Source organism: Bombus pyrosoma, linkage group LG1 (assembly GCF_014825855.1).
Source record: "Bombus pyrosoma isolate SC7728 linkage group LG1, ASM1482585v1, whole genome shotgun sequence".
Classification (NCBI taxonomy): domain Eukaryota; kingdom Metazoa; phylum Arthropoda; class Insecta; order Hymenoptera; family Apidae; genus Bombus; species Bombus pyrosoma.
In genome coordinates this window covers 6,170,301-6,197,110 of record NC_057770.1, presented here as the reverse complement: position 1 = coordinate 6,197,110, position 26,810 = coordinate 6,170,301, and the positions used below count along the sequence as shown (strand labels likewise).

The following is a 26,810-nucleotide window of genomic DNA, read 5'->3' as shown; positions in this document are numbered from 1 at the left end:
CAAAATACTTATTTAAATAGACATACATATAGTGAGATATTTAATACAGAGAAAATTCTAATTTTTCACTTAAATTTATTCATTTTATTACATTTTATTGTTCAATTTTTACAGTTCTTTTTTCTTGAAACATTATTTATCTTATGAGACACTATATTTCAAGAACAATAATTTATGTAATAAATAGTATCTTTAAATATAGTATTTAAATAATACTAAACTATTATTGCATATAATTGCATATCGTCTATAGTATTCTTCTACAAAATTTGATAATCACATAAAGTATCTAAATTTAATAATCATAAATAGCTTTCAAGCTCCATATTACTAAAAATAAATATATTTTATTTTACTCTTTGAATACGATTGAATGTTCTGTCTCCTTATTTCTTTCTAACATTAAATGATGAATGTTATTCCTTCTTCTTCTTCTTTATATAATCGTTATACATGCCATAAAACATTCCTAAGCTGATGATACCAAGTGCTGTAGCCTGAGCTGCAACTCTGAGTTGTACAATAAATATAGAAGGTTTTACTGTTCGCGTTTTCCATTTATATGCACCTATTCCACAAACAGTAGTTAAACCAACTATGCCTATAAAGGAGACAACTGTATTTTCATAAAGTAATATTAAGATTATAAAGTAAACAATTATATTCCAGTATTGATTGTATCATAGTATTCAAAATTATAATGCAAAATAAGATAATTATTATAGAATACTCATCCCAATTTAAAATGATATGATATAATATATATTTAAATAAAACATTTTTGGTACTAAAAACATACCAGCTAAAAAAAATGGTGATCGTTTTGCTAATAAATAAAACCTGTCTGATAATGATATTTCATTCTCTAATGCTATCTTAATAGCCTCTTCTGGAATCTCGACTGCTTCACCAATTTTCCAAGTATTCTCGCCCATTACTCACCTGTATATATTATTCATACATATATTATTTAATAGAAAAAATAATTTTATCATAATACAATTATTATATATTATTATATTAGATATGTATATAGGTATAAGATACAGTACAAAAAATATTATATAATTATTAAAAACAATAATATTTTTAATAATTTTATGAAATAAATACTTTATCAAATTTAAAATATTTTCTTTTAATTCGTACAACTATATATGTATATATAGTAATTTATCTAAAAAAGTAATAAGTTCAAATAATTATTATAAATTATTTAATGCATATTTATTAAAATGGCTTTGGAATTAAGAAATCAATGTTATATATTGTATAATACAAGAATGTACATTGTTACATTGTAACTAATATATAATTCTTTCTATTAAAAAATTCAAAAATAAATTGACTTTAAAGAACATATTAGTAAAAATCATTTTTCAAATATATAAGAACAAATTTTACGTAATATCTAACACATATTGTACTATGTATATTTATATATGTTGTTAATTAACACGAAGTAAAAGATTAAATTATTTACAAAACAATAAATTTTATTTTATATATTTTTATAAAATATGCACGCGCACGTGCACGCGAAATAAAATTGAATACTTCATTTTAGGTTATTCTAATGTTAAGAATAAGAAACAAACATTAACAATGAGTATTTTTACAATAGTAATAAATTTGACATGTATCTATTATATCATAAGCATTGCATTTGTACCGAGATATCGCACATTTTTATTACGAAATGTTCTAACAGACTTATACATAATTTAACATTTCTTATACATAACTTGTTTTTGTATAAAATTGCCATTTTCATTGATTTTCAATATATCATTCACACATGTCGTTGAATATTACAATAGTAACATTTAAAATAATTCGAAATTAATAATAGCATTATATCAATAGTTCTTTTATACCAATACAAAAATATATATGTTTAAGAAATCTTACAGATTATTTATAATAATTATATATTTTTTTTTAATTTCTTAAAAATATAAAACACAATAGCTTTAATTTATAAAATCATTTTGGATATAGCATTATTCTTTATGTAATAGTTATACTTGAACAATTATAATAACACGTTGAGATAAATTTAATATTTTATAATTTCTATATAAATATTCTGAAAACTCATAAATTATATATTCCAATTTCGTAACACACTTATATACAAAATGAATAAACAATTTACCTTTATTCTTTGAACAATGTAAGAATTTTAAAACATTAAGCTTTTGTCCTTTCGTCCCTTTCGACCGATGTGCTTATGAGTAATTCTAAATCTTATGACTTGTATCTGTGACGTGTGACTGTGACCATGCTGTGACCAGCCTGTGTACACGCTGGGTGTCCCTACCACGAGAGTTGCCAGTATGCGAATACAACGATGATAGAAACACAATAAACCAACCTTAATACGAAATTACCATGGACATAGGATATATATATATATATATATGACATATTTCTATACCCAGGGTAATTACAATTACTAACATGTAATGTGTAATATGACCATGGTAGATGTAAATCGATATTGATACCTTTATCCATTGGTTATATCGAATAAAAGTATCGATACTTACTTGATATCAAAACAAAAGTATTTCACTAGTGAACAGCCAATAGTTGCAGCTGCAGTAATCAAATTTTGTTTACGTTTATTATCTTGTCTTGTTGAGAATCATTGGACAGCCTATAGATTTTTACAGTTATTGTAAATGTCACTCTTTTCATAAACTTTGAAAAAGATAACTTTTTAACAAAAAAGGTCAATAACAGAGGTTTATTTCATTTAATTGAGGTTGGTGTAACTGATACCAAAAAATAGTAATAATTTGAACATCCCATCATAGTTGGCAATTACAGGCATAGGAATATTCCTATGTCCATGGTGGCAATAGAGCAAAGGCAATCCTTTATTAAGCTATTATATCGTACTTTAAATAATAGTTAGATTTATAAATCGTCTTAAAATTTTAAGTGCGAAGGTTTATTACAAAAGTGCCGAAGAATGCAAGTAGGAAAGAAACATTTTGAAATTGCTATGAAATGGTAAATGTTTAATTTATTCTTTAAATGATATATGAATTAATTCATTATTAAAACATGTAATAATATATATAGCTTCTTGAACTGAATATAATAAATAATATTAAAATTATATAACACTTTCTAGAAAGTATCATATCAATTATATAATATAACACTAAATTTACATTTTTATAAATTTGTACACCATGATATTTAATATAATTATGTATGATTTAGGATCCCATCTGCATTAACTTATGGAGGATCAGCTGGTTTGGCACTGATTTATTTTACCGATTGGAAAGTAGTAGCTAGATACATACCATTTTATGGAAGCAAATTCGACAACTAAATTGTAAAATATATTTATTGTAATATGTTACTTAATAAATTATAGTACTATATAATTAATATAATTCAATGGATTATTTATTAAATATATGCGTTACATTCTGATGGCAGTACAAATATTTTAGTTGCTTTTGACCCTTGATAGATTTGCTTCTATTTGCTTTTCATACAATATATTTGCTTCTCTTTCAGATTTCTCCCTTTTGCGCAATGAAACATAATTCTCAAAACTAAATCTGTATATAAATATATGTTAATTATATATGTTATTTCTCACTGGTTGACAATACAAACAATATAATTATATTTACCTATAAATAGCAAAAGATGTTAGAATAACAGATGAAACAAGAATTATCTTAGTTGGAAGATTTATGCTGAATTTGCGTTTCGCCATGAGATGTTTGCTTTAAAATAGGAAGCATTTTTAAAAATGACATTAATAATAAATTAGACTTAGATTATCTTATTCAGACTAGGAATATGAATTATACTAAATTTTTTATTTTATGTATATTAAAAATAAAAATGTCAATTATTTATTATCAATATTATCGTATAAATCTTTTTGTAATGTAGGAAGCTTACCTTATTTAAGTTTTTGTTAGTAAAATTTTTTTCAGCGTATTGTTTTAATGGTTCATTCCAAATATAATAACCACTAAAAACTCCTAATGCAGTGGCCACAAAAACATTAACACGTGTTTGAGAAATTGACATTACTAATTATTGATCTAAGAAATTTATAGTTACTATTACAATATTAAATATCTTTGTTAAAATTATAAAAAGCGGAAGATAACCTTTGTTAAACGAAAAGGCATGTAACGACGACAGGCGTCGAATAACCGGTCGGTACTACTATACAATGTTGCGTAATTTGAATTTTCTGTATTTTTAATGCTGAAAATTTTTTAATTTTTATACAAATATATGAATATTAAAGAGTATATATGATCTTGGCAAATACTGTTGTCATTATGGATTTAATGTAGTAATATTTAAAAGATTATTTTTTCCAATAAAAAAATTATTTAATAACTGTATTACAAATATTTTTTTAATCAATATTAAAATACACTATCATATACAAATTTGTGAATATTGTTTTATTTGTCATTCAGATTTTTCCAATAAATTTATAAAATTTGTTATATGTATCTAACTGAGTTTTGAAAATTTCTTGCATTGAAACAGGTAGTGTTCGTGATAATAAAGCAAGTCCATGTTGGTCACACACACTGATTAATTGATTTATACAATTTTGTATAGACATCTAAAATAAAAAGTTGAAGTATATTATATTAATTGTTAACAGGAAATATGGTATTGTTTGCTTAAGAATCCGCTATTCTGAGACTATACCCGAACGTTTATCTGAGCAAATAGAAATTTTAAAAATTGAACAAGAAATGATGTAGGTGACTGGGATACTGATATTAATATTTAACACATGTATACCAACTATATATCAATGACAACTCAGCATTTCAACAGTATGAATACATAATTCATGGAGATTGTTATAGATAGCAAAATGATGTTCGGATGGTTATGCAGTGAGTATGGTATACGATGCTACATTGTTAAATAAAATATATCATAAAGAAATTTACCTTAATAAAGTTTGGTATTGAGCTTTCTGACAATAATTTTAGTAAATCTGCTACTAAATAAGGACTTATTCGAATCATATCTTTCTTTAACTTTACTAAAGAACTAGTAAACCTGTATGCAAAATATAATAGCTTGAAGTACATTTATAATTTTTTCTGTTATATAGATAAAAGATTTTTACTTACTTTTCAATATCTAATGCAAGACACTTAAATGTGTGTTCTTCGGACTTATTAATAATAGATTTGGATTTATGTATAAAAATACTTAATATTTGTCTATACAATATTAACAATGAAGGTATCTTATCGCTAATTAGATTTGTTCTCATTTTGAGCAGTACATTGCACAATGCTAATGAATCACTAAAAATTAGTATTGTATTTGCTTGAAATGATTTTAAACTAACAATTATACTCATATCAATAATATAACCAGGAAGATACAAATGTTTAGCAGCAAGAATATTGTGCATTAGTTTCAACAAAGTTGGCCAAAATTTTTCTAGTATATTTACAGTTTGCATTGTTTGAATTAAGTTATTGATAGCTATTAAGCGTAGTTTATTGCGATCATTGGACATATCTGTTTTTAATATAGCATTCCATATAATACAAATATTTTCTAGATTATTTTCTTGTTTACCTAAAAGTGTTTTGACCTGTAACAAACTAAAGTAGTAAGTATTTTGTTGATGACAAAATTATGCTATATAATATGTATAAAATTATTAAACGTACCAACTGATCGTGTAATTCTTCGGTAAATTCAGAAAGTTCATTCAGTTCACTTGATGCTAATAATGGTGAAAGTACATCTATACATGGGTATTTAAATAATGCATACCAAATTGCTCTTATAGTTTGATTTGTAACATGAAATACCTTTTTATTATGTAAAATAACAACCATAAGTTGTAGACCATCTTGCAATAATTCATTTGTAATCTCATTATTTTTATTGTTCTGTTAAGTAAATACTCTATTTTTATATGATGTAATTTTATTTTAAATTTATCACAAATATGTTTTGTTTATATTTATGTATATTTATATTTACCACAAATATGTCTTCAATTGTTGATTCTGTAATATCCTTTAATTTTTCATCAATGTTTTCATCTTTAATACCAATTCTTAATAGCAGATTTAATATTTTCATGTCATATGAATTTTTCATTTCAAAGGATGGAGTCTCCCTTACAATTCTGATTAATTTTTTTTCCGCCTTTTTAATTATTATTTTTTGGTCAACATTTAATTTTGATTTAACACGTTCCATAGATTCTAATAAGAGAAACAAATTTTCCTTGGAATTAGTGGAACATTTTATAAATTTGTTTAAACTTTTATATGAACAATTCTTGAGAAACAGTTCCAGTGATTTTTTGAATGTTTTGTTTTGTGGTAGTAATTGTAGCAACAAAAAAGGATCTATATATTGAAATATAGCAATATTAGGCTTTTCCAAGAGATCTAAAAAACAAAACAGATTTTCATACATTATTCATTTTTGATTAAATATCTTATCTGTATAATCATGAAATGTACCTGAAAACATTATATTGCATAAAAAGACTATTTCATTACTCTGATTACATTCCATTCTAACAGCAAATATGAACATAAGTGTTATAATTTTTAAATTAGTATTAAAAAATATTAGTGGTAGATGAAGTAATATTTCTAAATATACTTTGATTTTATGTAAAAGTATATTTTGCATTTGTATCCATTTGCTTATTAGCAACTCTTCCTTTAAAGACATTAATACATCATGTATTTTTTCACATTCAACAATTTCAGCTTCAAGTAGCAATTCCTAAAAGGATAAAAAATTTTTGTACAATTATTTAATTAATTTTATATAATATATTTGAATATCGATAAAAAATGTATACTCACTGCATTAAGGTATTTACTAATAGATTTTGTTATACCTTCTGTTGCTAAATATCCAATTTGTGTAAAAACACCAGTTAATATGAATATCATTAATCTTTTATTCTCTTTTAAATCATTTTTATGTAATACTTTCACCCATTCATTAAAATTATCTGCATTAGAAACCATATCTGCTAATAATAAATGTGTTAATTTTAACACTTGTTCATTACTTAAAGATGGTATTATTTCTGTATCAAATTTTAATATTAAGCCCCAACAACTTTCTAAACCACCTATCAAGCTCTTGAGTATCACAGGAGATTCAGTTAATGTATTTTGAGACATCTTAACTTGTTGTAAAATAAGTTTGTTCTGAAATTTTATGTAAATATAATTTTTATACATTTCTAATATACAATATGATGAAAAATAAACAAACAAATAAATATTAATTTGATAAAAGTGATAAAAGAAGTAATGATAAAATTTTGATAACATACCATATTATTCTTACAATCTTCATTACCAAATTTTTTAATTTTTTTAATCAGTTGCTGCCACTGACTCCCCGATATAGGTAATATCAAATTTTCTGAAATAGTATTTGGCACATAGTATTTTAGAGCTCTTTGTGTTTCATTCCATGAGAATATTGCAGTTAATAATATTACAACTTCTTCATCCTGATTTGAACTCAATGTTTTAACCAGTAAAAGTGATAGAATATTTCTTACATCATCAAAAGCATTTACAAATTTTGTGTAGGAAGTAGATGTTCTACTATATTCAAAAATGCATATACCATTTAACAGTGTAATGAGTAATTCAACTATAGCACGTAATATTAAAATATTTCCACCTATAATAGAAAATATTTAAAATATTATATATAAAAAGATACTGAAATACATAAAAATCAATGATGATGATCATTCTTACTAGTATTATTAGATTCCAACATTTGTAAGCAATCAGTCTTTAAATGGTATGTCAGTGTTCTTAACATAACTACACTTTGTGAATTTGTTACATTATTTACAGCTTTCATTAACTTCTCTTTGAATTCACTTGGAAAACATATATTACTTTCTGATGATATATGATGTGATACATGGGACAAACTATCTTTTAATGCTATTAATATTGCTGAAATTAATTTTTCCTCTTCCCTTAAGTGTATAAAAGCATCCAAAATAGAAATCATTAAATGTTTATATTCCAATACTGATTTTTCTATAAAAACTTTTCTTAGTATATCTTTAACTTTTCTTTCAATTATGAGAGGATTAAAATAACAAAATTGTATTAAGAGATTGTAATCTGCATTACTCATGCTTTTACTTATTAAAATATCATTAATTATATTTTGACAATAATCAAATAATGTGATTTCATTTACTTTATTATCAAAATTAAAAGTTATGTCATTTAAACATTTTAAAAAAGTATTCAAAACTTCTGTTTTATGTGTCCCAGAACATTCTACTAATTTTCTTAATATTATATCTAATGTGACAGTATCTGATTTGAAAGTAATTACTGCAACACGGAAGAGAAAAGTAAATGTCATTAAATTACTTTGGAAATCTTTTATCTTTGCATTTCCTGTCAAAATAGATAGTAAGTTTTTAAATTGTGTTATATCTTCATCTTTTAGAAATTCTCCACTTTGAGTATGTTTTTTACCAAATATTAATTGTTGAATACATTTATGTGTTATTGCACCTAATCTATTGGTATTATCAGTACAGTCGTGGTCAATTATAACACACAAAGGATATAAGATATCATGTATAAACATGATTCTCAAACTATCTTTTGTAGTAAAAGCAGATTTATAAATTTGTATTATATTTTCTACGACATTAATTACTGTATTATATGCTGTCAGTATCAATCCATTGCTTTTGTTAATTAATGAAATCTTTATTCCTTCTGGTGATTCTTCTCCAATGTTAAAGGTGTGTTTAAAAACACTATTTACACATTCTAATAAGGACTTTGTTAAAAGTCCTAAATCTTTTGGCTCATTAATAAAATATTGTGCAACCCTGTTATTAGAAGTTAACAATCTACAGCATTCGAAAATATCCTCACGTATGTGTTTTACATCTTTTTGAAATGTTTCAATGAATAATTTTATCAATAATTTTATTACATCACTTTTAATATCCAAATATTCAGTTTTCAAACAATTTTTTAATGAATTCCAAGCTTCTTGGTCCATGGGACACATATTACAAAGCCATTGCAAAATAAGATCTTCTTTATGTATTATTGGTATATCAATGGCACAGAATGCATTTTCTGCTAATTTTAAACGTTTGGGTAAAAGTTCTTCGTCTGAATTTAGGCGTCTTAATAATTCTGTCAAATAAAAATATATATATGTAATTATGTCTTACTAAATTTTCAAAGGTTAGAATTCTATTCACGTGGTAACTTACCTACTGACAAAGACATTTCAAATATATTTACGTACTATATTGATACATTCAATTTTTAACACATTTTTCAATATTCTTTTGTACAAACGAATTATTTCAATACATTATTTACACAATTAACATGTTACAATTTTCACTCGCGTTTTTTTGTTGTAACGTCTGCCACCTTTAAGATAGTGCAAGTAACCGGCCATCTTACGGCGGTCGGAGTATGAAGCATAACCCAAATCTAATCCAATACTCACGATTCAAAATCCCGCCACAAAATGGTCGTCACCCACATGCATTGTATACAACCAGCAACTCACTGGAGTAATCATCGATAGAAGTTAATATGGCGTCATTATTACTTACCTGTCAAATATGCTGGAAATGTTTGATTTTTACATATGCGTAACTTTTCAACCAGTGGATTCCTAGATCCATAACCTGCATATTTGGATCTTTCTCGTCGAATACTATCAAGATATATACGGAAGGGTCAATAATTTTTGAGCCTCCATAGAAAACTACAGCCAAATATTTAAATAAAGATTTGCACAAGTAATATATAAAGTATATATTTAGAATCTAACATCAAATGAACAAAATTTTAATTACTATCTTTTCTATACTATGTAACATTTTCTTGACTTATTGAATTGTCAGGCTCATTTTCTATTGTTTCTGTAGTAATAAATACATTATCATGTTCTATAGTTTGTTCACAGTGTAATGTATTATATACTGAAATAATTTATATTAATATTATATCATTACTATAATTAATTTAATAGATAATTTAAGATATTTTTCCAAATGACACAGATGACCAAACAAGATGTAACTTAGTGAATATCATGAGAAAAGATTATGCAGCATCTAATAATAACAAAAATCTATTATACATATAAATCTTTCTTCAGAATGCATAATTTGTTAAAATTTTGATTTTATATTTTTCCATAACATTTCTCTATGATACTTATGAAATTTTATCTGAATTAACTGCCAGTGTCTTTCAGAAATACAGTTATAATTTATTATAAATGTATACCTGTACTGTGATGAAATGGTTTTATACATAATATCATTAATAAGCCAACCATTGCAGATGTAGCACAAACATAAACTAAAACACTTTTATAATAATTTTTACAATCAATCCAAGAGCTTCTGAAAATATGAAAAAGAGAATTGCTTAATTTTGTTTACTTTTTAAAAATTTACTTTTATCATCATTTAAATAATTAGTATTTTAAAAAGAGTTACTATATACTAACAAATATTGAATAAGCATAACTGCTAATCCATTGCAAAGTTTGTCTGTAAAACTCATAATTCCATATACAAATGCACCACTATTTACATTTTGTCCAATAAAATCTGCAGTAACACCAAGACTAGTCACCAACATAATAGAGCCCGCAGATCCTATAATAAAACAAATTAGTTAGTTTGGATATATTTCATTTATATTTAATTTGAAGGGCTTTAAAAAAATTATGTAATATTACCTAATATTAAGGAAACTGGATAGATTTGATATTTTGTGTATGTCAAACCAGTACCTAATTGTATCCAAATACAAGCAAATACACCTAATAAAACTCCAAAACAATATGAAACTTTTCGACCCAGTTTTGTATTCAATTTTTCTATAATTAAAGACATCACAAAACTACTCAAATACATTATTAAAGGAATTGTAGCTAAAGATGTAGCTGGCATATTTAATGATTTATGTAAATACAAAGGAATATAAATTTGTGATAAGTTTACAAACAAACGAGTAGGCATATATATACAAGCTACTTGATATAATTGAACATCTTTTAATAGTACTAATACTGTTCTTGAATTTCTATTCAACGAACCTAAAATAAATGTGATAAAACAGATATTATAATGAACAAAATTTTTAATCACAGAGTAAGTAAATATAAAAATAACTTTACCATCAGAATTATTAACAAAGTTTTCTTTGACAAAGATATGAAATAAAATAGATGTTATAGCTCCTACTCCAATTCCAATAAATACAACTTCCTGGAATTTCTTTGCATCATCGGGCCCAATTTGGGAATTGGAAGCATTAGTATCTGTTACGTGTAATACTGCCCATGTAATACAGTAAACAAAAATATTTGACAGAACAGTAAAGCTGTATCTAAATAAAGTTGTAATAAATATTTAGGGTTATAATTCAACTTTAAATATCTCAACTTTCAATAATTAAAGACATACCTGATCGCTATGAGTTCTGTTCTTTCATATTCAGAAGGTGTAAGTTCTGGAACTAGGGATAAATGAGATATTTGTACTGCAGCCCACCCAAACTGAAAGATTATTACAAATGCTGCATAATAGATTAATTGAGCCCACTCATGAGAAGTTTCACAACCAATACAATGTGAAAATATAAAAGGAAATGCAAATAATATGCATAAGGTACCTAAAATAAATTGTTTGAAAAAATTATGTGATATAATGAATAACATATAAGGAAATAATAACAATATATACCTATTAAATGCCATGTTTTCCTCCTCCCATATTTACATAATCCAAAGTTATCATCCTTATCAGAATGAAAACCAACAAAAGGAGTAGCTAAAGCATCTGCTATTTGACCAATGAGTAAAATTATTCCAGCTGAGATTGAATTAAATCCCAATACCAAATGAAAAAAAACTAATAAGTATGTAAACCACATAGAAGCACAAATATCATTCAAAACATGTCCTATCCCATATAAAAGTTTCCGAGAAAAAGGAAGACGTTGTATTATTTCACTATAGTCATCAGTTACAATGTGTTCATTTTCCATTGTATTTAATGCAGTGTAATACTCTACAATGGAATACAAACCAGTTTAATGATTTATATGATATATTTTAATATTTGATATATTAATAATGATACAAAGCAATTGAAATTTAAACTTTTAAGCAATTAAAATTTATTAAAACATTCTGGTACATAATGACAATCAGATGGAATGATTTTTTACGTTAAAAAACATTTTAGTTTTACTTTCCTTATTACAAAATATTTTATTTGCAATGTATAATACGAGATAATTAAAATGATTTAAATTCTATAGTTATTATACATAACCTATCACTTATTGTTGACAATTGTTGTTGTTACAATTCTACATGCACAATTCATGTAATTTTGACCTTCTTTCTAGATAACAATATAGTAAATATTATAAAGCATGTTTTAAGATTTTACATGTTACGACAATTCAAAATTTGAAACCTCTCTCTTTATTTCGGTATATGACGTATATTAAATTTGACCACAGTATAAACGTTACCGAAAATGACTCATTGTCGATAATGAATGTATTGTTTTTTCATAAATATTATACATAGACAATTACATATTTACAAAATCTTTAAAATTAAAATAATGGTATCAAATTCAATCTTTTTTTAATATTAAAATCAAAATAAATTTTTTTATATTGTTGTGTTGCACAAACATAAAATTTTACTATATCAGTTATAAATTGCTGTTGATTCCAGTGATTATGTTCATTAATTTAACGCAGTTAAAAATTTCTAATACTACTAATAAACAAGGGAAAAAGTGAAATACATATTTCACATTATGATGAAAAATAAGTTCAACAATAATTTTTTGGTATATTTTCATATATACATATACATAATATGAATAATCTATATTCTTCTATTTTACACATTTATATTGTAGTATAATTTATTATATGTTCTTTAAATAAACACAAATTCTTAATATTAGAATGCAATCAAAAAATCTGTTATTGAAATTTGTATTTAACATATTCCTAAATTCCTGTGTTTATATTTATAATGTATCACTATACTATATACTTATATGTACTTTTATTTATTGTATTCACATGCTAATAATATTTTAAACGCTTAAAGATGATCTAGAATTTATATAAAATTGGTGTCCAGAGAATAAGAATGTTAGAACATAGATACAAGCTGCAATCCAACAATTATATGCATTTTGTTTATAACCCCTCTCTGCTACAGCATAAAAATCTGTAGGTTTATTAAAAGTTTGTTCTCCCAATGGAAGGTCTTCTATTAAAGCTACACTGTTGTAATAAAAGAATATTCCCATCAGGAGCTGAAAAATAAATGAATTTTCTTTCAGATTACAATTTTTGAAAAATGCACAATAATATTTGCTTTATATATATGAATAAATAACATGAAATAAAAGAATATACTGATTTATTCAATGAATCCTATAATTACCAAAAGACTGATTACAAATAAAAGATAACTAATTTGTTTTCCCCAAATAATAAAATTCAAATAAACAAGGAGAAACAAAATCTGAATATATAAAATATATAACATGTATTTTTTTTTGCAATTTTTTATACACGATGCACAATTATTGATTTTAAAATTTCTCAATACATTTAAAATTATTAGGTTAAAGAAGTGACTTACTAATTGGAATATACCCCAAGTAGATAATATCAGGCCGCATAGGGCATACTTAGGTCCACATATCTTCATTTTTTTTTTTGTCAAAGTTATCTTCTATTACTTTTGTATAAAATAATCTAAATAGAAGTCTACCACTACTTGTATTTTGCTAGTTTGCTACACCCTTAATAATCATATGATTTTTATTGACCAGTAATATTAGATATCGATATCTCGAAAGGGTATATCCGGTATTTGAAAATCTGTGATACGTACATATTGGTTAGAACAATGTATATTGTTATTCTATTAACATTTGCTTATTAATTAAATAGAATTAGAAAATTTAAAGTGAAAATAAATGCAAAATTATATAATGTGTGTGTCATTTGTATTTTATGATAGACAATATTTATTTAAAAATCATAAATCTTACATTATTTTAAATATTACATATTTAAGCGATATAACAAAAATTTTCTTATATGATTCTTTAAATACATTAATTGTTCTTATAATATTTCAAATATTATCCACTGTTAATACTGACAAATATTAAACATGTTCATGATTCATACTTCCTTGTTGTCAGCCCTGATTCATAGGACCATGGTTGACCGATTGGGTTAGTTTGTATTTCATTTATTATTAATTAATTAATGTTGTATTCTTTATGCAAAGTTTAATTTATTTTTATTATATAACTTTAATATATAAAATATTTGCTTCGATTATTAAATTAGAAAATTTATAATCTACTTGTTCTATGATCTTTGAAATTGCTTCGGGTAACGGTGTAATTTAGTAGTTTGTGATTTTGACAGTTGAATACGTAATATATGAAGCGTATTACAGAAATGATTAATCTTTTAAGGAATTATATTTGTTGCCGCATATTATGGGTTTTACTAAAATCTTTACCTGAATGTAACTAAAGGTTATTTATTTATATATGATTTATTGCAGTAAATAGCGAGGCTAATGCCAGGCGTATTGCTATGGTCGAAAACTGCTTTGGCAGTTCTGGCCAGGTAAGATTGATATTAAAAATCTTAATTTTTCTTATGTTATGCCTTATATTTTCGAAGAACACAACTATGCAATATAATTTGACATATGTGGCATCGCTCAAAGCACAAAGATGTTATCTATTAAGTTTACATTAATCTATTACATATTTCAGCCACTTGCAGTACCTGGAAGAGTTTTAGTTGGAGAAGGTGTATTAACCAAAATGTGTAGAAAAAAGCCTAAGCCTAGGCAATTCTTTTTATTTAATGATATATTGGTTTATGGAAACATTGTAATGAACAAGAAAAAGGTAAACATGTATGAATATTAATAATTATACTAAATATAGTTTTAACTTATTTATTAAAATATAATAGTTTAAAACAATATATTAATTTATTAGAGATATTAAGAAGATTTATATATGTTAACAGTACAACAAACAACATATTATACCACTTGAAGAAGTCAAACTTGAATCTTTAGCTGATGATGGTCGTAAGTTATATTTTCCATCCATTCATTAAATTATGTTTTGTACTTAATTACAAATCAGTTTGTAGTTAGATTTTAATTTCATATTATATAGAAAATATCTTAAATATTCTAGAAGTTTCAGGAATCTATATTATATGAAATAAAAATAACATTAACAGAGTTTGTTGTTAACTAAATATGATTTATACTATACATATTTGTGAAATATTTTATTTTATTTCAACAAAAAGTTCTTTATTTTCGGTTAGATTACTATTTATAATAATGTTAGGACTAATTTTTGGATTATTAATTTGTTGTATATCAAGTACAGACACCATTGAAAAAATATATCTATAGTTATATAAAAGCAATACATTAGTTTATTATTATTTATAGAATATCGCAATGGCTGGCTCATAAAGACAGTAACAAAGTCATTTGCTGTTTATGCTGCCACTCCAACAGAGAAACAAGAATGGATGGCTCATATTACAAAATGTATTGAAGATTTATTAAGAAAAAGTAAGTAATTATTATTATGATAATTTATTTATTTATGTAATATGTAATATGTATCTGTATTCTTTTAATAGGTGGTAAGAAACCAGTTGAAGTTCATGCAGCTGTTTGGGTTCCAGATAATGAAGCTACAATTTGTATGCATTGTAATAAGACACAATTTACAGTTTTAAATAGACGGGTATTCATACATTAATTGTGTTTCCAAACCATTAAATATATTATATTCTCTAAATATTTATATTGTTAATAAATCATTTTCAGCATCATTGTAGGCAATGTGGAGCTGTTGTATGTGGGCCTTGCAGCAATAAGAAGTTATTATTGCCTGGACAAGGAAATGGAAAAGCAGTCAGAGTTTGTTTACAATGTTATGATGCAGCTAGTAAAGTAAAAGCATCATCTCCTTCTGCTGTTGATAACCTAAATAACAAAGATCAACAACGTAATTCTGTAGATAGTTCTGGAGGTGATAGTTCTGGTGACGATGATGATGGAAATAAAGAAGAAAATCATGATCATGAGGTAAGTGACTTTAAAAGTATTGATAATGAATAAATTTAATAAATTTTCAATGATTTTATTATATATTTTATTTTCTTACAGCCTAAATTTTATTCTACACTTGCCCGATGAAGTTAACTACATTACATTACAATGAACAGCAATACAAACAGGAACATTATTCAGAACTATATTTTTAAAAGTTAATAACATTAAATTGTCAATAATATTACAACTAATAGTAATTTAAAGTTTGTTGAAATTACTCTTAAATTATATTTATACAAAAAACATGTCTGTGTGTATAAAGAATTCAAATAATTTTATATTAAATTTAAAAAATTTATATCTTTGATATATATATGTAATTTACGTGAATGACTTCGGAGGTATCTTCGAGATTAAAAGTTATATAGTTACACAGGCATTTAAAGATAGAGAAGACTATTTTTTTAACTCTGTATTTTATAAAATTTTAACCATTTATACTTGTATTATCTTGTTATATTGTACTATTTTGCTATTTACTCTCAGTAGATTCTAATTTCCGTTAATATAATATTTTAAGAATATATGCCACATTGTGCCTTTCTAAATAGAACACTTGTCTTTTCTATTGTTTGTAAGCAATTGATACTAATCTAATGTTAATTTTAAAAAGAAAAAGTACATTATAATAAATTTCTAAATGTATAAAACTAAAGCTATTCGGTTGTGTGTTTATATTATAAGATTAAATGGAATTTTTACGAAATATCATATATTTACAACAAATAAAATTTAATAACATAATTCAGTCGAATTTCCTTAGTTAATCTTCTCTTTGAAATTTAAATTAATATAGAGGGCGTCTGTCCATGCATTGTCAAATAAATAGAAAAAAATTCAAATACTTTCTATCATAAAATTAAAATAAAGCTATAGCATATTTATTTTATCAGAATTTTAATTTTTAAGAAACAATGTCAATATAATTATTTATTAAATATGACAAACTTGATAACTCCCTCTCTAAATGTTTATCGTTTTTTATTTTAGTTCTCACTTATATTTTCTAAAAAACCCATTTTATATACATATTACATATTTTATATACGTACAACGTAACTGAATTTTTAAATTAATACAAGAATAACTGTAACTTAGTAGTTAAAAATTGAAGTAATGGATTCACAATACAAGTTGGTATTTTCTATCAGTTACATTATATTACATGATTTTTTATTAATTTAATATGTATCCTTAAAATAAATTTTCATATAACAGATGCATTATAAAATATAAAATTTTAAATTTGTATATATATAAGTAATTGGTCTTTTAAATACATTATTTAGTTTAACATAACCTTTTTACTTCCATTTCTAAATAATATCGCATTGTATAGAGATAGATTTATATCGTCCTAAGCTAATATAGCACAATATATTTATTAACTATGTTTTAAACATACTTTTAACAATTTTTTCTTTGCAATAAAATTTAATTAAACATAAATTACAGAATTATACATCCTGTGAAATATTTACAAGACCACTTGGTATGTATATAGTTATACATTAATATTGTAAATTACGCTTAAATTACTATTTTTATATACAATAATTGAAAATTTGAAGGCACAAGATATTCGACCAGATGGTAGGCAGTTTTTATCTTTTCGTCCAATAAGTGTAAATATATCATCAATTACTCATGCCGATAGCTCAGCCATATTCAAAATTGGTAACACAACAGTTGTATGTGGTATTAAAGCAGTAAGTAACATCCACTGGATATTTTTGTTTATATTCTATTTGGTTGTACTAATAGAAATGAATGTTAGGAATATAAAATCGAAAGGTAAAAAATAATATAAAAATTTTAATTCTTTATAGTAATAATTTACTATTTTTATATGTGAATATATTGATATGTATCATAATTCCCATTACAATAAAATACAATTATAGGAGTTAGCAGCACCTAAAGCAGAATCTCCGGAGTGTGGTTACATTGTGCCAAATATTGAACTTCCTCCATTATGTTCTCCCAAATTTCGGCCAGGCCCACCAAGTGACCAAGCACAGGTCATTACAAAATTAGTAGAAAATATTTTAAGAAATTCAGCAGCTATTGATTTAAAAGATCTTTGTGTCTATAAGGGTAAACTAGTATGGGTCTTATACTGTGACCTTGTATGTATTAACTATGATGGTTCAATAATTGATGCTTGTATTGGAGCATTGACTGCTACACTTAGTACTTGTAAGTTTTAAATAATTTAAAATAATATGTTTGAATATACTTACACTGTATACCTTCAATATATACATTTTTTTTTATAGTAACCTTACCTGAAACACTTTATAATGTAGAAACTGGAAGAGTATCTGTAAATTCCACAAAAAGAATAAGGTTCCTGGTTAAAGCATTACCAGTTTCTATAACTTTTGCAATATTTAATGAGTAAGTTATATTTAATTTGAAATCCAACATTAGAATAGTTAACAAATGAAATTATGAATTCATATTAATATTTTTAGTCAATTGTTGGTTGCTGATCCTACTGATGATGAAGAAAGTTTATGTTTAGGAAGATTGACAATTGTAATGAATGAAGAAAAGATTTGTTGCATACACAAACCTGGTATAAATTTATTTGCTATTTAAAGAAGTAAATTTAAGCATATTGTATTTATTATTGAAGCTGATATAATATACTATACATTCTTTATTTAGGTGGAATCTCAATTTCACAAGATTTATTTTTAAAAAGTTTAAGTAAATGTAAGAAAAGAGCAGAGTTGATAAGGTCATTAATTGATGCTGCTATATCAACAATCAAACAAGAAACTTTTAAATAAATGAAAAGTTGTACAAAATTTTGAAGTATATAATAATAAAGTAATAAGTAAATAATAATAAACCTTTTTATAATTATTTTGTAGTGTTTATGAACAAAATATTCAATATTTTTCCAATATCTCTAAGTTAATACCAGTGTATACTATTGTATACTATTAACTATTATTTATATTTAGTATTGTGTATCATTATATAAAATAAAGTTAGCTTTTAAATCGAAATAATTGATAATAATAATGTCTTACACAAATCACACAAGCAACTTACAGACAAAAGCAATCTTTACAGAATAATTTAAAAATAAATAATGAAATGTTAATACAAACTAGTTTTCTTCATAATACGTAAAAACTCTTCTTGAGAAACTTCTCCGTCTCCATCTTTATCTGCCTCATCAATCATTTCTTGCAGCTCTTCATCTGTAAGATTTTCTCCTAATTCTCGAGCAACTCTTTTTAAATTTTTAAAAGTTATTTTTCCTGTATTGTCATCATCAAAAAGACGGAATGCTTTTAAAACTTCTTCTTTTGTGTCCTTTTCTAACATTTTTGTAGACATTAAATTTAAAAATTCTTCAAATGATAATGTGCCAAGACCATCTGGATCAACATCAGCTATAAGTTTTTTTATCTCTTCCTTTTTTGGTTCAAACCCAAGAGCTCTAATAGCCACTTTAAGTTCTTTGGTAGCTATTCTTCCAGTGCCATCTGGATCAAATAAGTCAAATGCTTCTTTTATATCATCTTTTTGTTCAGCAGTCAATTCCATTTTTGGTACACCTCTTTTTCTAGTTCCAATTGTAGTTTGTCTTCTAGAAGTAGAAGCCTAAAGTAAAATCAGAAACATATATAAAATTTTCAAGAACATAAAAGGTAATAAAATAAATGATAAAATGAGATACATACCATATTTGAAAAATTAATTAGAGAGTACAAAAATATAACTAATATTTGTAAATTTCATAAAAATCAGTTACTTTTTACATAATCACCAATTATCTTTAAATTCATTTTTGTAAATTTTGTTACATATTGAAAAACATTTTAGGAAAATTAAAATTTCTTAAAACTAATATTTACGATTTTTTATTTGTGTTGATTTAACAGGATTATTAAATCAAAAGGATCGAAGTTCAACCATTTGAAGGTTTATTTTATGGAATAAACAACAGAGAGCGTGACGTATGTATGTATATATTTAAAGTAAATGTACTTGAGTAATATATTATTTATTCTATATTTCTGGCTTATTTATATCAACAAAATATGTTATATATTTAAAAATTTAAAGTATTTTAGTTAGTAGGACTGTTAGTAGAAATTAATTGCAATAAATACACATTATTTTGTATTGTATATTAAATTATGCAACTTCAAATTTTCCTGTGGTAACACTGTATGATATAAGAACATTGTACGTTATATCTAGCAATTGCAAAGGAATATTTTGTACATAAAATGTATGAACCAGTGGTTTTAAAAAAGAAACAACCACGAACTATCGCTAGAACTCCGGCTGGTAAAGCGTTTATAGTCACAACTTTAATAAAAATTCTTATTCCTGCTGCAATCTTCTATGTACTTGGGTGAATATTCCTTATAACTTTACAATAATTAACTATTAGTTATGCATTATGTATTACAATTCTTTTACAAGTTTGAAATATTGTATATAAAAATGAAACTGAGAGTGAAATAATATATATATTATAAACATTTAATTTATGAAACAGACGATATATTTAACCTTATCATGTATTGTTGAAACAATTATGAAATCAACAAGTGAATTTGGTGAAATAGTGAATACTACAATTCTTAAATATATAATATTTAACGTTTAACATATTATATTACAGTGAATCTACAGTAAATAGAAAAAGACTTATTGCTGAACTTGAAGAAGGTTATCGTAATAGAAAAAAGACTTTATATGAAGAATATAAGGAAACACAGGACTTCTGGAATGCACCAATATATAGGAATATTGTTTCGCATGTACTTACGAAAGAATCACAAAAATTATTAAATACTGACAACTCTAACTCACCTTCAGAACAAGTTAAAGCCAATAATTAATTGGTTTGTACATCAAGACATTTTATTAAAAAAGTAAATCTATTTTAATGTAATAATAATTTGAGAACTTTATACTATGGAGATAGATAACATTTAAAAAGAAATAATATGAAAATACATCTCTTATGTATAGATATCAAATACTTTCATTTTATAGTATTTAAATAATGTAATATTCAGTAAAATAAATCATTTAATCTATAAGATATGTTGAAATATTATTTAGAAATTGTTATTTTTTTGTAATGTTTTCTAACTTTTAATATTTGGTATAAAAAATATACTTATACATAAAATGTTAATATAATATTGAACATAATATTTATATTTACTATATATATTTATTACAGTATACCTAAGAAAATAGAATTTCTTATATATCATTTTTGAGAAACATAAAATGAATGGACAGCTTGAAAAAAAAAAACTTTTATATGATATATCTGTTTTGAATGAAGATGACAGTATATTAGATTTTAAAAGCCCAGAACAATCTCCTAAAGCAAATCCAACTGAATTCAGTCATTGCAACTTACATCAGAAAAAAAAAACAGCTGTAAAATTCAAGAATTCTGTTAAAAATCACAAAGGAGAAAAGTATAGACAACAGCCTGAGAGAAAAAGAAGTTCACAACAGCCTTCGATAGAATCATCATTTTTTAAACCTAAAACTAACTGTGATGATTCCTCTACTGATGTAAAAGTAGCTCTTGTATGTCCTTTATGTTTTAAAACATTTAAAGATCTCAACTCTCGTTCATTACATATGAAGATTTGTGCATTCAAGAATAATATTACCACGAAAAAATTATTAGATGCCATTGAACTCCAAAAGCGACAAGAGAATGAAAGAAAATCATTAGGTTTGCTTGTTGCACCTGTAGTACAAGATAAAAAGAAACCAACTCCATCATGTAGAAAAGTATGTAATTTTTAATATTAATTATAATTATGAAAAGATTTCTTAAATACATAAAATAATTTTCATCTATATTTTTTCTTTTATGAAATATTTACAAATTTATATAGAATTTATGTGAAGAAACTGATCTTCAACTTGCATTAGCATTATCAAAATCTCTTCAGGAAGCAGAAGAATTAGATAAAATTAATGAAATTGAAAGTTTACCTAAAGTATTAAATCAATTTGTACCAGAAATAAATAAATCAGTTTACGAAGGGCAGTTGGAAAAATTTGGATTCGCAAACAGTAAACCCCCATCATTAATAAAAAATAGAAAGAGTATGTTAAATTAAAATGTACATTTTTCTCTTAAATAAAATTAAACTAATAGCTTTAATACTTTTTCCTAATAGGAAAGAATAATGAAAGAACTTTACTTCAAACACGTTCTCAAGAAGAGAGAAATCATATTTTAACTGAAAAAATTTCAGAAATTCTAATGGGAAATGAACCAGTTACTCAAAATGAAAATGAAGCCATTAAGTGTAATCGTATGATTGAAAAAAAAAATAATCTAAAAAGTCGTTCTCTTCAGGAATTTTGTAATAAGGTATGAATACTGCTTGATTATATTTTTACAATTTATGCATTTACTTTTTATTATATTATATTTTCTTTCTATCGTTCAAAAGGATGAAAAATTATGGAATAAAGCTAAGCTATCTTCAGATCAAAAGTGTTTTTACATATTAAGTTTATCAAATTATATAACTCCAGAAAGAAAACAAGTAGTAAGTAAGATAAATAATAAATCTGTTAATATCATAAATTACATTTTTATAAATATTTTTACGATATTACAAACCATACTAATATTGTATTTATAGAAAGAAGAAACAATTTTAGATTTTGCAAATACATGCAACATCTACGATATGGAATTAAGTCAAACAAAGCTCTGCAATTATAGTAAAAAAATATCTGAAATATCGCATACAGAAGCATGCTTTGTAAATGAAAAATGCGAAAATTATCAAAATATACAGTTTACTGATACCATAATAACAAACTGGAGTAATACATTAAATGATAGTTCTGCAAGTGATATAATAATATTCGTTAACAACGATAAATATATTTGGGCACATAAATTAGTTCTCTATGTACAGTGTTCAAATATACTACTTGATGTAACACCTAATGATACTTTATTCTTTACTAAAATTAAGGAAAAAATTTCGTGGGGAAATATATCTTATAATATCGCTTTAGCATTTTTGGAATTTATTTATTGTGGAATTATAAAAAAATATTTAGACGTTTTGGATGATTTAGCAAGTTTTCCATTTTTAAGAAATCTAGCAAGGAAATATAAAGTAACAAAATTATTTGTTTTCCTAGAAAAGAAAGAAGTTGAAATTAAACAAATGAAAAGTCAAACGCATAGTAAACGGGACCAAGAACTACTTTCTAAGGATAAAGATAACTTGGAATTAACTAATAATAATATACAAAATGTATTCTATGACATTAAAGATTCCAAATTGGATGATGATGAAAAATTAAATAAGTGTCACTTAGATAAGTACATAAATAAACCAGATTTTGTTGAAATAGAATTGAGAAAAGATACGTGTACAGATAAATTATTGCAAGAAGAAATTATCTGTTTAAGTGATACAAATACTATTCGAAATACTAATACATCTCCTGATTTATTTGATGATATCAATAATATAACACAGAGTGAAGTAATAAAGAAGAAAACAAAATATGTTAATAAAGTCATAAATAGTAAAAAAGCAAAAGATAATGAAAGTTCTAGTTTAATTGGCTCAGTTAATCAAGTAATGATTGATCCTGCTAACATTTCTACATCTGGAAATACAATATTTAAAAGTACTGAACAAGATATAAATTTATTTTCAGATACAACCTATTTTGCTACACCAAAAAAAGATCGTTCAAATATACTAGGGTTAAAAAGTAATCTTAGTATATTTATTGAACAAGTTCAAAAAGAAAATGCAAGATCAGACTCTGATATAGATTCTGATGTTTCAGTATTACCAACATATTCTAAGTTATACAGAAATCCATTCAATATCGGACAAAATGATTCTCTCAAGGACACTATTATAAAAGAAACATTTAATGCAAAAAGCGATATTTTAAGTATATTTGATTGTAATACAACTTCTGAATCAGGTATCAAAATGTCATATGAAGAAAATAATTCAGATATATGTCATAGTTTTGAGTCAATAGATAATATAAGTCAATCGTCTGGATCTAATGTAGAAAAATGTGCAAAGAGGTGTAAGAATAGTTCAATAAACAAAAGTATAAATAATGCGCACAAGGATCTACAAGATGAAGTAATACATTCCATATCTGAAGAAAATGAAAATGAAAATAATGTATTATCAGATTCTAATACAGATTCTATTGCAGAAAATGAAATATCTATGTACTCAAGGTACAAAAAAGGACATGAAAATAATAGTATAGTAAAATATCGAAATTTTATACAGAAACATATATCAAAAAATAACGTAAAAGCTAATATAACATATGATGAATACCAAGAAAAGAACAATATAGGCAATGATATTTTACTATTAGATATAGACAGAGACTCAGAATTTCAAATAAGTCAGATAAAAAAATGCGATGAGAATGAAGATGAAACAAAAAAAATAATTTCTGATTTTGAAGAGGATAAAGAAATATCTCAGCAAAATCTGTGTAATTTTAACAACGAGTACGATACATTCGATGAGAATAATTACTTCTTTACAAATGCCGAATCTTTAAATACTCATAAAGATGTTCTTAAAGACCGAAGATTGAATAATTCTAATAAATTAAGATACAGTAAATCAGAAAGTAATATAGATTTACAAGCAGTTAAAACAAATTCATGCACATCATTAGAATCAAGTACAAATAACTATAATTCAATAGAAACCTCAATATTGGTATGTTCCAGTCCTGAATTAGATTATAATGTCTTGGAGATACATAAATGTGAAGAAAACAAGAGAAATACAAGTGGTTCATATTGCAAAAATTCTGAAGATAATAGTCATGTTTTTGAAAATGATACTTATTTAGCAAATGCTTACATTGATAATAGTGATGATAATATTAATACTCCATTGTTTACCAACAAAGTAAATCAATTAGGTAAACAAATTGTATTCATTGTAATAATTAATAAAAATAATAAATTAACAGTAATAATGATTCTTTTGCAGAAAAATTCAAGAGTAATGGAAGATCATTAAGTACAAAAAAATATAGTAGAAAATTTCAAAGAAAATCACTATCAGAAACAAGTTTACGTATTGATACAAGACATACTAAGAATGATATACCTGAATCTTATAATAATTCTCAATGTATATGTAATTATAAAGAAAAGTTGAAGGCAATTACGTCACCTGAAATTATTCGAGATAGCATCACTCCTCCTCCTAATTATAATGACATGAAAACATCTGAACTTCAGGTTAACGAATTATATTATTCTAATATATTAATATATACATTTATCATACATTTTACTACATTAATTTGATTTCAGATGGAATTAAATAAATATGGATTGAAGATACAGAAACGGAAAAGGGCAGTAAAATTGTTAACATACATTTATAATGAATTGCATCCTACAATTAATACTTCAAAGGACATAGAATCTGAATTGACAATAATAAGTAGTGAAGATGATGAACCACCAATGAAAAAAACAAATAATAAAAAGGATGATGTTGATTGTATACATAATTATGAATCTCAATTAACATCCTTCCCCATAAAGTATATTGCATATACCTAATACTGATTTCATTATTTAAATCTTGAAATATTTTCATAAATTAATAGAAATTCCATAATTTTTGAACAGTGCAGATAAACAATTATCAATAAATACAATTGACGAAATAAATCAGTTTGATGAACCTGAATTTACTCCAGTAATTGATAATGCATCAAATATTAAAGACATGCTTTTAAAATTTCTTACTGCTAGAACTGAACTATATAATAAAATTTTGGCTTATGAACCAATATGCATTAATTCTTTGCATTCTATGTTAAAGACAGAAGGTTTCAAATGCAGAATGAGTACCCTTATGGATTTTTTAGATGAACAGGTATCTTCCTATTTTTTTTTAAAGAAGATGTGAAATATTGAATTACATTCAATGTAATAAGATTCCAATCTTTTCAGTGTATTACATTTTATGTTCAGGAAACAAAATAGAAAAAGGTAGACTGATTTCTAAGTAAAAAATATACGCGTTTACATATATTAAATGATTGAAATATGTGCATGTATATTAATTATAAATAAATTTATTAAAAATTAAATAGTTAATGTTTTACTAAAAAATAACATTAATTATTAATATATATTATTGAAATCAAATATCACTGTATATGTTTGCACGTAATAATGCTTATTTCTATGTATAAATCGAATTTCATTTGCTTTTTTAATTTATTTAATATGTTGTCTTTTTGAAGAATTATGTAAAAATTTATAAAATTGTTAACAATTTAACTTATTGTTCTACATTATCACATTTTGTACATGATATAATTAATTGTATTCTATTTAATAAAAAAAAGTTATTTACTGAATTTTTTTCAGTAGCTAATAGCATTATAAGTTAAATATAATCTCTTCTAAACAACAAGCAATCATAAAAAGTAACCAATTAATTAAGTTG

At 24.5% G+C, this 26,810-nt stretch overlaps 8 protein-coding genes across 15 annotated transcripts; 3 read left to right on the top strand and 5 right to left on the bottom strand.

The window, feature by feature from the left end:
• Positions 1-55: 55 nt before the first annotated feature.
• Positions 56-2,365, bottom strand: LOC122565759 (HIG1 domain family member 1C-like). The gene is made up of 3 exons (XM_043722070.1): positions 2,159-2,365; positions 800-942; positions 56-601 (listed from the first exon to the last, which is right to left on the bottom strand). Exons 2-3 carry the CDS (start codon positions 933-935, stop codon positions 417-419), a joined length of 321 nt encoding a protein of 106 aa, XP_043578005.1. The 5' UTR covers positions 936-942; positions 2,159-2,365; the 3' UTR covers positions 56-416.
• A 1,042-nt stretch (positions 2,366-3,407) lies between these two features.
• On the bottom strand, positions 3,408-9,794 carry LOC122565612. Of its 3 annotated transcripts, XM_043721751.1 has the most exons (13): positions 9,302-9,443; positions 7,794-9,221; positions 7,355-7,713; positions 6,873-7,226; positions 6,519-6,789; positions 6,028-6,443; positions 5,709-5,933; positions 5,154-5,629; positions 4,968-5,079; positions 4,155-4,627; positions 3,940-4,085; positions 3,663-3,758; positions 3,408-3,587 (listed from the first exon to the last, which is right to left on the bottom strand). In XM_043721751.1, exons 1-10 carry the CDS (start codon positions 9,315-9,317, stop codon positions 4,472-4,474), a joined length of 3,813 nt encoding a protein of 1,270 aa, XP_043577686.1. In that variant the 5' UTR covers positions 9,318-9,443; the 3' UTR covers positions 3,408-3,587; positions 3,663-3,758; positions 3,940-4,085; positions 4,155-4,471. The 3 variants fall into 3 exon arrangements, with proteins under 3 accessions (XP_043577686.1, XP_043577694.1, XP_043577676.1); XM_043721759.1 differs by lacking the exon at positions 9,302-9,443 and adding an exon at positions 9,656-9,794 and having other exon boundaries at positions 3,940-4,627; XM_043721741.1 differs by having other exon boundaries at positions 3,940-4,627.
• On the bottom strand, positions 9,685-12,660 carry LOC122565707 (major facilitator superfamily domain-containing protein 12-like). 2 transcript variants are annotated; one of them, XM_043721956.1, is made up of 9 exons: positions 12,401-12,660; positions 11,807-12,133; positions 11,528-11,735; positions 11,239-11,450; positions 10,798-11,157; positions 10,564-10,714; positions 10,338-10,456; positions 9,902-10,027; positions 9,685-9,810 (listed from the first exon to the last, which is right to left on the bottom strand). In XM_043721956.1, exons 2-8 carry the CDS (start codon positions 12,108-12,110, stop codon positions 9,915-9,917), a joined length of 1,467 nt encoding a protein of 488 aa, XP_043577891.1. In that variant the 5' UTR covers positions 12,111-12,133; positions 12,401-12,660; the 3' UTR covers positions 9,685-9,810; positions 9,902-9,914. The 2 variants fall into 2 exon arrangements, with proteins under 2 accessions (XP_043577891.1, XP_043577881.1); XM_043721946.1 differs by lacking the exon at positions 9,685-9,810 and having other exon boundaries at positions 9,846-10,027; positions 12,401-12,652.
• Positions 12,661-12,916: 256 nt separating this feature from the next.
• On the bottom strand, positions 12,917-13,931 carry LOC122565767 (ribonuclease kappa-B). The gene is made up of 2 exons (XM_043722083.1): positions 13,747-13,931; positions 12,917-13,414 (listed from the first exon to the last, which is right to left on the bottom strand). Exons 1-2 carry the CDS (start codon positions 13,813-13,815, stop codon positions 13,190-13,192), a joined length of 294 nt encoding a protein of 97 aa, XP_043578018.1. The 5' UTR covers positions 13,816-13,931; the 3' UTR covers positions 12,917-13,189.
• A 363-nt stretch (positions 13,932-14,294) lies between these two features.
• Positions 14,295-17,031, top strand: LOC122565717 (pleckstrin homology domain-containing family F member 2). Its single transcript, XM_043721986.1, has 8 exons — positions 14,295-14,350; positions 14,692-14,756; positions 14,909-15,046; positions 15,171-15,234; positions 15,613-15,738; positions 15,810-15,916; positions 16,000-16,260; positions 16,342-17,031. The coding sequence occupies exons 1-8, from the start codon at positions 14,335-14,337 to the stop codon at positions 16,369-16,371; spliced, it is 807 nt and encodes a 268-aa protein (XP_043577921.1). The 5' UTR covers positions 14,295-14,334; the 3' UTR covers positions 16,372-17,031.
• Positions 17,032-17,241: 210 nt separating this feature from the next.
• Positions 17,242-19,161, top strand: LOC122565721 (exosome complex component RRP43-like). 2 transcript variants are annotated; one of them, XM_043722009.1, is made up of 8 exons: positions 17,242-17,420; positions 17,743-17,779; positions 17,859-17,996; positions 18,192-18,308; positions 18,384-18,486; positions 18,567-18,687; positions 18,765-18,868; positions 18,961-19,161. In XM_043722009.1, the coding sequence occupies exons 1-8, from the start codon at positions 17,404-17,406 to the stop codon at positions 19,083-19,085; spliced, it is 762 nt and encodes a 253-aa protein (XP_043577944.1). In that variant the 5' UTR covers positions 17,242-17,403; the 3' UTR covers positions 19,086-19,161. The 2 variants fall into 2 exon arrangements, with proteins under 2 accessions (XP_043577944.1, XP_043577935.1); XM_043722000.1 differs by having other exon boundaries at positions 17,247-17,420; positions 18,192-18,486.
• Positions 19,162-19,257: 96 nt separating this feature from the next.
• On the bottom strand, positions 19,258-20,133 carry LOC122565755 (caltractin). Its single transcript, XM_043722062.1, has 2 exons — positions 19,992-20,133; positions 19,258-19,911 (listed from the first exon to the last, which is right to left on the bottom strand). Exons 1-2 carry the CDS (start codon positions 19,992-19,994, stop codon positions 19,402-19,404), a joined length of 513 nt encoding a protein of 170 aa, XP_043577997.1. The 5' UTR covers positions 19,995-20,133; the 3' UTR covers positions 19,258-19,401.
• LOC122565594 (putative uncharacterized protein DDB_G0282133) lies at positions 19,818-26,372 on the top strand. 4 transcript variants are annotated; one of them, XM_043721706.1, is made up of 12 exons: positions 19,818-19,958; positions 20,193-20,271; positions 20,515-20,671; positions 20,945-21,197; positions 21,515-22,086; positions 22,194-22,407; positions 22,482-22,678; positions 22,761-22,859; positions 22,956-25,257; positions 25,329-25,582; positions 25,658-25,893; positions 25,982-26,280. In XM_043721706.1, exons 5-12 carry the CDS (start codon positions 21,565-21,567, stop codon positions 26,262-26,264), a joined length of 4,107 nt encoding a protein of 1,368 aa, XP_043577641.1. In that variant the 5' UTR covers positions 19,818-19,958; positions 20,193-20,271; positions 20,515-20,671; positions 20,945-21,197; positions 21,515-21,564; the 3' UTR covers positions 26,265-26,280. The 4 variants fall into 4 exon arrangements, with proteins under 4 accessions (XP_043577641.1, XP_043577660.1, XP_043577650.1 ...); XM_043721725.1 differs by lacking the exon at positions 19,818-19,958 and having other exon boundaries at positions 20,201-20,267; XM_043721715.1 differs by lacking the exons at positions 19,818-19,958; positions 20,193-20,271 and adding an exon at positions 26,309-26,372 and having other exon boundaries at positions 20,329-20,671; positions 25,982-26,231.
• The last annotated feature ends 438 nt before the right edge of the window (positions 26,373-26,810 follow it).

What these genes read in the sequence shown, in the direction of transcription:
- LOC122565759 (XM_043722070.1), bottom strand. Translation starts at nt 935, where the DNA reads ATGGGCGAGAATACTTGGAAAATTGGTGAAGCAGTCGAGATTCCAGAA. An exon ending in ATCACCATTTTTTTTAGCTG is followed by an intron (nt 602 to 799) that starts GTATGTTTTTAG and finishes TCTCCTTTATAG; the next exon opens with GCATAGTTGGTTTAACTACT.
- LOC122565612 (XM_043721741.1), bottom strand. An exon ending in TTAGTAAATACCTTAATGCA is followed by an intron (nt 6,790 to 6,872) that starts GTGAGTATACAT and finishes TTATCCTTTTAG; the next exon opens with GAATTGCTACTTGAAGCTGA. An exon ending in AAGAATTACACGATCAGTTG is followed by an intron (nt 5,630 to 5,708) that starts GTACGTTTAATA and finishes AGTTTGTTACAG; the next exon opens with GTCAAAACACTTTTAGGTAA.
- LOC122565707 (XM_043721956.1), bottom strand. Translation starts at nt 12,110, where the DNA reads ATGGAAAATGAACACATTGTAACTGATGACTATAGTGAAATAATACAA. An exon ending in ACAGAACTCATAGCGATCAG is followed by an intron (nt 11,451 to 11,527) that starts GTATGTCTTTAA and finishes AACTTTATTTAG; the next exon opens with ATACAGCTTTACTGTTCTGT. An exon ending in GTTATGCTTATTCAATATTT is followed by an intron (nt 10,457 to 10,563) that starts GTTAGTATATAG and finishes TCATATTTTCAG; the next exon opens with AAGCTCTTGGATTGATTGTA.
- LOC122565767 (XM_043722083.1), bottom strand. Translation starts at nt 13,815, where the DNA reads ATGAAGATATGTGGACCTAAGTATGCCCTATGCGGCCTGATATTATCT. An exon ending in CTTGGGGTATATTCCAATTA is followed by an intron (nt 13,415 to 13,746) that starts GTAAGTCACTTC and finishes TTTATTTTTCAG; the next exon opens with CTCCTGATGGGAATATTCTT.
- LOC122565717 (XM_043721986.1), top strand. An exon ending in ATCTTTAGCTGATGATGGTC is followed by an intron (nt 15,235 to 15,612) that starts GTAAGTTATATT and finishes TATTATTTATAG; the next exon opens with AATATCGCAATGGCTGGCTC. An exon ending in TGAAGATTTATTAAGAAAAA is followed by an intron (nt 15,739 to 15,809) that starts GTAAGTAATTAT and finishes TTCTTTTAATAG; the next exon opens with GTGGTAAGAAACCAGTTGAA.
- LOC122565721 (XM_043722000.1), top strand. An exon ending in GACTGCTACACTTAGTACTT is followed by an intron (nt 18,487 to 18,566) that starts GTAAGTTTTAAA and finishes TTTTTTTTATAG; the next exon opens with TAACCTTACCTGAAACACTT. An exon ending in ACTTTTGCAATATTTAATGA is followed by an intron (nt 18,688 to 18,764) that starts GTAAGTTATATT and finishes TAATATTTTTAG; the next exon opens with TCAATTGTTGGTTGCTGATC.
- LOC122565594 (XM_043721715.1), top strand. Translation starts at nt 21,565, where the DNA reads ATGAATGGACAGCTTGAAAAAAAAAAACTTTTATATGATATATCTGTT. An exon ending in TTAACATCCTTCCCCATAAA is followed by an intron (nt 25,894 to 25,981) that starts GTATATTGCATA and finishes ATTTTTGAACAG; the next exon opens with TGCAGATAAACAATTATCAA. An exon ending in TGGATTTTTTAGATGAACAG is followed by an intron (nt 26,232 to 26,308) that starts GTATCTTCCTAT and finishes CAATCTTTTCAG; the next exon opens with TGTATTACATTTTATGTTCA.